This window comes from Orycteropus afer, unplaced genomic scaffold, assembly GCF_000298275.1.
Source record: "Orycteropus afer afer isolate SDZICR_OR568_19922 unplaced genomic scaffold, OryAfe1.0 scaffold00466, whole genome shotgun sequence".
In the NCBI taxonomy this organism is placed as follows: domain Eukaryota; kingdom Metazoa; phylum Chordata; class Mammalia; order Tubulidentata; family Orycteropodidae; genus Orycteropus; species Orycteropus afer.
Window position 1 is genome coordinate 1,771,034 of NW_006922053.1, and position 9,021 is coordinate 1,780,054.

Below are 9,021 nucleotides of genomic sequence, written 5' to 3' on the forward strand. Positions count from 1 at the left end.
TGCCCCATCTTCCTTCCGAGGAGTGGCTGGTGAGTTTGAACCACCAGCCTTCTGGTTAGCAGTCAAGTGCCTTAGCCACTATGCTACCAGAGCTCCCTGTGTGGGTGGAAGAAAGATGCAACAATCGACTTCCTTAAAGATTTACCGCCTCGGAAACCCAACTCTGTACTGTGATTTGGGTGAAAGCCTAACAGAGCAAACTGGTGCCCCACTCCACAACTCATGGTTCTGTGTTGCGACACTGACAGCGATGCCCACAGTGGACCCACCCACCTCCTCCTTGCACTTCCTGTTCATCCTTCTTTCCTGTCCTTCCTCCTGCCTTCCAAGCTTTCTCCTTGGGCACGTGCTGCCCTTCTGGGCTCGTCTGGTCACCAAAGAGTGCACCCCTCCCTGCTGTTACTGGTCACCTTACTGGCCGGTCTGTCATTTGGCTGAAAGCTGAGCCACGCGGGTGAGTTCAGTTCCAGCCCTGAAGGGTGACCAGGGGCCACAGTCTCAGGGGTTACCTGTCTCTATGAGGCCAGGAAGCCTGGGTTTTTCGATGGTTTTGAGTTTTGGTCCACATTTTTCTCCTACTCTACTTTCTCCTACTCCCTTTCAGCAAGGTCAGCAGTGGTAGCAGGGCACTATCTAGTTCTTCTGGTCTCAGCATCATGGAGGCTGGGTTCACAAGGTCCGTTAGTCCTTTGATCTAATTGTTTTCCTGCATCTTTGATTTTCTTCACTCTTCTTTGCTTCAGATGGGGACAGACCAATAGTTGAATCTCAGATGGCCACCCCAAGTTTTTAAGTCCCCAGTCGCTACCCCTCAGGAGCTCTGGTGGCATAGTGCCTAAGGCACTTGACTGCTAACCAGAATGCTGGCGGTTCAAACCCACCAGCCACTCCTCAGAAGGAAGGTTGGGCAATTTACTTCAATAGTGATACCACCTCGGAAACCCAAGCAGGGGTCACCATGAGTCAGAACCAACTCCAGGGCAGTGAGTTTGGTTTGGTTGGTTCACTGCTCATCAAAGTAGGATGCAGAACATCGTCCTTGAAGACTATGTGCTGCCAATTGAACTTAGTGTCCCCCAAGACTACGGTTCTGAGCCCTAAGGCTATAAACCTTTATGGAAGCAGACTGCCACGTCTTTCTCCCTTGGAGCAGCTGGTGGATTCGAACTGCTGACGTTTCAGTTAGCAGCTGAATGCATTAAGCACTGTGCCACCAGAGCTCCTTGCAATACACACATATTTACCACAGAAAGAAGTTGATGTGTTTAAAATAAAGGACGCAAAGCTGTGAGGAAAAACAGGAAACGACTCAACAACATGTCTGACAGGGCCAAGAGGCACCTGCCCCACACAGCCACCAAGGCCCCACAGGGCAGGCAGACAGGGTGACACAGCATCGCAGCTCACCCGGAACTGCCCCAGCCCCACCCAACACAGCAGGCAGAATCCAATTGCCACTGGAGCTGTACAAGCTTGGCCCTTCCTGGCTGCCCAGGGATACAGCTGGGAGACAATACGGCCATCGGGACAGTCTAGACACGGCACCGAGACCGCAGGACCGCCAAAGCGCCACCGCCACCCTGCCTGATGTGCCCCACGCCAGCCCCTCGGGGGCCTACTCACAATGTCATCCACCAGGTCCCGGGCAGCACGGATGAACAGCAGGCAGACCAGCGGTGCAAAAAGCGTGAACCAGGGCAGCGTGGAGATCTCGGGGATGCCCTGACACAGATGGGAGCGCGTGTCAAACCCTTCTGGGGGCCTCCTCTGACCTCCACGGCACAGCCTCCCACCAAGCCTAACCCTGCCCCACCTCATGCCATCCAAAGCCCTGTGACCCGCCCACTGACCACCTGGGTCCTGGTCTGGCCATCTTCCCACACATCAGCCTCAGGTCCACATTCTAGTGCACCATCTGCTCCCATGTCACCTCCTCCAGGAAGCCCTCCCCAGCCCCACGCTTGTCCCTCACTCCTCTCTGTCCCTGTAGCCCTGCCCCTTCAATGACAGTCACCTTCTCACCAGACACTCAGCCACCCAAAGTCGGGGCTGTATACAGTAAGTGCTCAGTAAACGCTTCTTGGGTTAATGGATAAAAGCAGAGTCTTCACCCAGAGCAGAAATGAGATGCTGGGTGTGGGTGGGGGGCTCTGGGGACGGCACCCATCTCCTGAGAGGGAGGTACCCAGCTCAGACGCCCAACCCCTGCCCCCACCTGGACTGCTCCTCCTTCCTCAGGGTCCCCTGAGGCCAGTCAGCAGGAAGGTGGCCATGGGAGCCACACCCAGCTTAGAGGGCCAGGAGGTCCCAGAAGGGATGCCCTCCTTGGACCTGGGGACTCCATCCACGCACCCTTCATCAGTCAACATACATTGAGCACCCTCTGTGTGCTAGGACCAGGAAGGATGGCCCTGCCCGCAGGACGCTCCCAGTCTGTGGGGCGCTGGACATTAACCCTTGACTCACTGAAAAGCACACAATTCAATCGCCCTGGGTCTTCGAGTGATGTTCAGAAGGGGGTCAGGGGGACAATTTCCGCCCAGAGAAGACTGCACTTCATGGCAAGCCCCCACAGGGACTCGGGTGCCATTCCACAAGGAAGGGAGCCCCGGGGCCGCCCCTGCCCCCTGCGCTGACCCTGGGGCCGCCCCACCCTGCCCCCTGCGCTGACCCTGGGGCTCCCTCTGCCCTTCCACACCCCACCTGCAGGATGATGATGAAGAGGAAGTAAAGGTTGGACACCCGGTGGAACTGCTCATACAGGTTCAGTGGCAGGAAGGTGAAGACGTTGTACTTGGCCGTGCGAATGACATTGGTCTGCAATGAGAGCCGCCGCCCGGCCAGCTCAGGCCAGGAGGACTGCTGCCAGCCCTGCCACACCCCAGCCTCGCATCGCACCCTGCAGTACTGTGGCTGCAAGAGGCCCCCGTTATCGTCCTAACGAGGATAACTCTGGCAAGAGCCGTCATAAATCAAAAATCTGAACACAAGAGCTCAAGCCAGTGATGACTGAGTGCCTGCTGGATGCTAGGCCTCGATCCAACACTGAGTGACTACTGAAGGCAAGGCCTCAAGTCAGCATTAATGAGCATCTGCTGAATGCAAGGCCTCCACCCAACATTCAAGCCACTATTAATCGTACAACTGAATGGGAGGCCTCGGGCTAGCATTCACTTGAGTGCCTGCTAAATGGGGGAGACCTCAGGCCAACGTTAATTATGTTTGTGGAATGCAAAGCCTTGAACCGGCACTTACTGAGACCTGCTGAATGCAAGGCCTCGATTCAACTTTGAGTGACCACTGAATGCAAGGCCTCGAGCTAGCATTACTGTGCACCCCTCTGCTGAATGGCAGGTGTCAGGCCAGCATTAATTATGTGCTGACTGCATGCAAGGCCTCAAGGCAGCATTAACTGAGCTCCTGCTGAATGCCATGGAATCACCGCTGAGTACAGAGTTCTCGAGCCCTGAGTTTGGCCAAAACGGGACACACACAGGGGTCTGAGGTGGCACCCAGCTGGACATCTGTGTTCTAAGGGCTGTGTGTCAACTTCTTTTCATACAGGGTGGGCAACAGCCGTAACTCGCCCCTCACATCAGTGAGTCCTTTAGACTGGGCAACAGTGCCTAAGTCTGAAACAAAAACATCAGGCAAACACAAACCAAACCAAAACCAAACCCACTGCCATAGAGTCAATTCCAGCACATGGCGACCCCCACTGGGTTTCAAAGGCTATAATAAACCTTTATGGAAGGAGATCGTCTCATCTTTCTAGTGCAGAGTGGCTGGTGGATTTGGACTGGGACAGGTAGAGATTGGCTGGCTGAGCCAAGAAGCCTCCGACTCAGTTTTCTTGCTGCTGGTGCCAGAGAACTGCTTGCAATGAACAAGCCAGGCCCCAAGGCAACACAGGGGGCCACATTTCCAAAGGCCCACGTGCTTGACCAGTTGCAAAATGCTGATAAACCTCCTGAGTTGTCCTTCAAGTTCCTCACCCAGCACTCACAGCAAACGTCAACAGTCAACCTGACCGACCAAGTGACCCTCCACCAGAGGCAGTCAAGAGCAGGAGTCCCTCGCCGGGATTTGAACCAGGGTGCAGAGACACTACGCACGCACAACATCCCAGAATAAGTCACGTCACAGATCCCAGCAGCCTTCACGATGGGCCCCGTCTTTGTTCCGAGAGCCCTTGCGGTGAAAACCACCTTGACTACTTCCTGAGCGTGCATCTGATCTTCATAGCGTCGCCTGTTTCCCGGAAACCCCTGCCTATGTTATGAATAAAGATGATGCCTTTTTCCTGTCTAAAAAATTCTTCATAAGCCCTAGGAAATCCTCTCTTCAATGAGAGACCAGAGGCTAGTGTCGACAGAAGCCCTTCTCCTTCCATCCCTTGAGAGCCCCTCCCTCTCCTTTCTCTTGAATAAACTGTGGTTCGTGAGGACACTGTGCTTCCCCTATTCAGTTCTTTGTCAGTAAAAGCCAGGACCCTTGCTCAAGGTCCCAGGACCCTTTGGGACAGAACCACTGACCTTTTGGTTAGCAACCAAATGCCTTAACCACTACATCACCAGCGCTCCTCAGGCAAACACAAGCAGGGCTGAACTCAGGGAGTGACACAAAGCAAGAGCCTGAGAGGGCCCCAGGGGTGACCAGGGGAAGGTGCCAGCAGCCCAAAGGGGTGAATGTCAGAGTGCTTGCTGCAGGCCCGCGGCCGGCTGGGCCATGCACCCACCTTATATTTGTTCCTTTGATAGCACAGGAAGACTTTCTCTTTGAACTGCCAGTGGTAGTACCGGTTGTTGGCCTTCACCTCCCAGGTGAACGCTGTAGCAAGAACAGGGCAGTGTGGAGCCTGAGACAAACACTCTCTGACGACACCCTGGAGGCGGACTAATGGGACCCCAGGGGACTAACGGGGCACTGGGGATGGCCAGCTCATGGCTAGGGACACCAGAGCCTGTAAACAAATGGGGCAGGGGTGGAGGGGGCTGCAGGTACCTGGCAGGTTATGGGCACTTGGTCTGTGCACACAGTGGACACTGAGGGCACACAAATGAATCCGCACCACGGCCCCACCCACCCCAAGCTGTGAGCCATTTCCATAGACTCAGACAACAGTACCCAATAAGGTGGGCCCACTTCACAGATGGAGTAAGCTGAGGCCAGGTCATGGGGCTGTGAGGTGACCGAGGCTACATACCCAGCGAGGCAGTCCAGATCTTTCTGGACTTGCAACCTCCCAGCCCAGAGCCATTGATTCAGTAACAGGGTTTGTTGTAACAAGATGGGAGCCCCACACTGTCATCATGGACTGGGGGGGGCCTCCCCAGTTGTCCCACTTCAGCTACGGCCCTATTAGCCACATCCTCACCTACCCTGCCTCACCCTCAGCCCGGGCATATACCTGAGTTCTCATCTTCTTCGAAAATATCCTGGTAGTTGAGGCTGTTCATGCTGGTGGGGCTGGTGAGGGAGACACCAGGACAGGTCACAGCAGTAGCCGACCTAGCTGGCCGCCTAGAGGTGACCTTCTCTAAAATGACACCTCCCACATCCACTTGCAGCCTCCCTGGCCCAGGCTGATCCCAAACCTGCCCAAACAGCCCCATGCCGGCCAGTGCCCCCCAGCTGGCAACTGGAGGCTGCCTCATCTCTCCCCATTACAGTAGCATTGGACCCTCAACACACCACCTCTGGCCCCTGCTCTCCACCCCATGGCCATCCTGAGGGTTGCCTCTGGCTGGGACGACCACACCCCCCTCCTCCTTGGTCTCCCAGTCCCCATGAGGCACTCAGTGACCAGTCCAGGGCCAGGACTTGTCGATTGACTACACAGCGCCCCAGGGTTACACATGGTACCTTGCAGCATGTTGGGTTGTTCTGGGAGGCCTCAGCTGTGATCTCGGGGTGCTTGGGGCTGGAGCCACCCTGCAAGCCACCATGGGGAGCAGAGGTAGCAGCACACCTGTCCCAGAGGTTGGAACCTTCCCATTGGTGGGTTCCTAGTCACTGGCCCGGTTCTCGGAGTCTCACTTTGCACCAGTCAACCCTGGTCTGGCCCTTAGGGGACTGGGTCAAACCACCCTTCCACGGCGACCTGCCACCTCATACAACAAACACTTCAGCCGCTCTGATGCACCTCTTCTCCCTGAGTCTTGCAGCAGAAACTCTAATCCCCATGCCTGGCTACTGCCTCCTCACCCTTCCGGTCTCAGCTCAGATGCACCCGGCCCTGCAGGCTGGGCTTGGCGCCTCTTGTGGGCACCCCCTTCACCTGGGCGATCCCCCATCACAGCTCTGATCACCTCCACGTCTGGTCCACCTCTTCCCTGTCTGGTTGCCTGCTGAACCCAAACCTCTCAGGGTAGGGATGCTGGCGTCTGAGTCATCATGTCCCTAGGGTCCTGCCAGCAGGTCTGGCTCAGGGCCAGTTCTGGGAGGCTGAGAAGGACCATGGCCCATTCAGCAGATGAGGAAAAGTGAAGTCAAGTCCATGGCCCAGTCAGAGCAGAGGGAGACACAGCCTGGGTGGAGGCTGACTGGGGGTGTTGTGGTCAAGGGACCGGAAGCTGCCCAAGACTTGTCTGAGGACTATCACATCCACACTCCCCGCTTCCTGCTCACCCAGACCCTCAGCTTAGGGCAACCTCACATTCCCCTGCACAGAACACAGACAGGCCCTGGGTGCTCCCTGGCCGGAGGGATCTAGGCCCAGAAGAACGGCGCTCTCCCACCTAGCCCCGATGCGCGTGAACCCCCACGGGCGCCCCATCCTCCGCCGCCACCCCCCCAGCCCTCAGCCCCAGCAGAGCCCCGAGTATGTGCGCGGGCAGCCGGGGACGCACAGCAGCGGCCTGGCCGCTGCTCACCTGCGCGGGCCGGGCCAGGCCATGGGTGTTCAGGGCGGCCAAGGTGGTGGGGCTGTTGGCCCGGCGTCAACGGGCCGGAAACGGGCGCGGGCGCGGGGACCCGGCGGGACTTCGGGGGCGGGGCCAGGTTTGAAGGCGGGTCTCAATGAAGGGGCGGGGCCAGGACACAGAAGCCGGGCCTCAGGGCGGGGCTGAGGTAAGAAGAGGGGTCTCAGTGGTGGGGCGGAGCAAAGGGCCAGAGGACAGGGCAGGGGCGGGGACTCAGGGGCCAGAGCAGAAGGCGTGGCCTCAAGGAGCCTCAGAGAGCAAAGAGGAAATTGGGGCTAGAAGGCGGGGCCTTGGGTGGGGCTTTGCAGCCAGGGGGACCCCTTCTTTTCATACATTCTTTCAATCAACATTTATCCACCCCCTACAGTGCCAGCAAAGTCCTTGGGACTGGGGGATGGGGTGTGGTGGGGTAGTGTTCACAGGGGGCAGAACCCGCCCAAGATTTGTCTGGGGGCTGACACACCCATCCTGCTCACCCCCACCCTCAGCCAACTGCAACCTCACATCTTCCTGCACAGAGCACAGGCCCCGAGTGCCTCCTGACCGGAGGCACCCAGGCTCAGAGGACACAGCGTTCTCCGCCACTCCCGGAGAGATTAACTGTGGTGCCAACTGTTAACACACGACTGCTAAACAAAATGTCAGAGGTTTGAGTCCACCTGGAGGTGACCCGGAACGCAGGCCTGGCAGCCTACTTCTGCAAACTCAGCCATTGAAAACATGGAACAGTTCTGGTCTGACACCCATGGGGTACCCCGGAGTCACAGATGACTTGATGGTGACTGGCTTACTACTGGTCACCGTGCCAGCTTTGTGCCAAACACTGGGGACACAGAGGTCGAGGAGAAAGACCCAGGGGTGGGGGAGAGCAGGGAGGAATTTCTATGAATTGTTCTAGAAGCCTTTCAGGAGGCCCTGGTCCGACTTCCTCCTGGGGACAATAGAATCAAGGAGAGTTGCATGAGTGTGCAAAGGCCCTGAGGCTGCTGAGGGCCCTCTGGTTTAACAAGCTGGAACAGGCCCTGAGGTTGGGACACAGAGCAGCTGTGGGCCCACAGGCTGCCTGCCTTGGCTCGCACACCTGCTTGCCAGTGAACTCCCCCTCCACCCACCAGAGGTGCCCCAGGGCACTGGGTACTTTTTTTTTGGAGGAGGCAGTCACACACAGAAATAGGGCTCTGGGGAACCCCCAGCACACTGAAGAAGAGGTGGGAGATCCATGAGTACAAGGAGCAGCCCCAAGGGTGCAGTGGTGGCAGGGATCCTACCCCAAGGCACTGTGTACACTCAGCATAGATCCAAAGGACCCTGGAGAGATCCCTGGGGCCTGCACCGCCACAGCTGAACCTGGCACGTGGCAGCGGTGGGAAACAGATGGGCAAACACCTCTCGGCAGCTGGTCTGAAGCCCTAGCCTCACCCTGGGCCCACTCAGCGGCACCTCTGCGCTCAGCGTCCTGACCTGGGCTGCTTGGGTCCTGGTGCTGAGGGCCCTAAGCCTCTTTCCAGCTTGATGTTTGTGACATTAATAGAAAGCTGGGGTCTATATGCCCCTGACCGCCACCCACCTCATACAAACATACCCCTCTTGTGAGCAGAGTTCATTAGTGTAGGGCCAATTTAGCCAAGGTTATGGCACTACCTGGCTGGCTCAGGGGGTCCTGGCACAGTGGACAGAGCCCCCTTCCCTTCTTGCACTGACTTCTTGGATCTGCAGAACTGTCACTCTGGGTGTCCTGGAGAGCCACACAGGCACCAGGTCCCTGCCCCTGTGTGCAACCCTGCGGTAAGCTCGGTGGGCTCCTTACAGAAAGGCCCTCTGCCCTCCTGAGGGGCTGGGGACTCCACCAGGGTATTAGGGGCCAACAGAATCCTCTCTCTCCATCTCCCAGGGGGTCAGCCCTGGCCTTAGGGACAGTGACCACACAAGCACCAAGACCACCGCCACAACACAGGAACTCTAAAATCCATACAAACGTTTATTCTGTCCCTGCCCGGGGAGAGGAGGGGGTCCGGGCACCGGAAGACTGTCAGAGGCCGGTGGGGCCCAGGGGTGTCAGACGGGGCTGCCACATTCTCAGATGCCCTGAAAGCCCAAG

The 9,021-nt window shown here is 57.5% G+C and overlaps 1 protein-coding gene across 1 annotated transcript in view; it reads right to left on the bottom strand.

Moving 5' to 3' along the window:
* Positions 1-6,296, bottom strand: part of ATP8B3 (ATPase phospholipid transporting 8B3) — a 35,511-nt gene extending 29,215 nt beyond the window's left edge. The window contains exons 1-5 of the mRNA XM_042782777.1: positions 6,208-6,296; positions 5,411-5,469; positions 4,739-4,830; positions 2,704-2,817; positions 1,624-1,722 (exon numbers count right to left, since the gene is read on the bottom strand). Of these exons, the coding sequence (XP_042638711.1) occupies positions 1,624-1,722; positions 2,704-2,817; positions 4,739-4,830; positions 5,411-5,469; positions 6,208-6,296 (453 nt within the window). The remainder of the gene's footprint in view (positions 1-1,623; positions 1,723-2,703; positions 2,818-4,738; positions 4,831-5,410; positions 5,470-6,207) is intronic.
* Between the last annotated feature and the right edge of the window lie 2,725 nt (positions 6,297-9,021).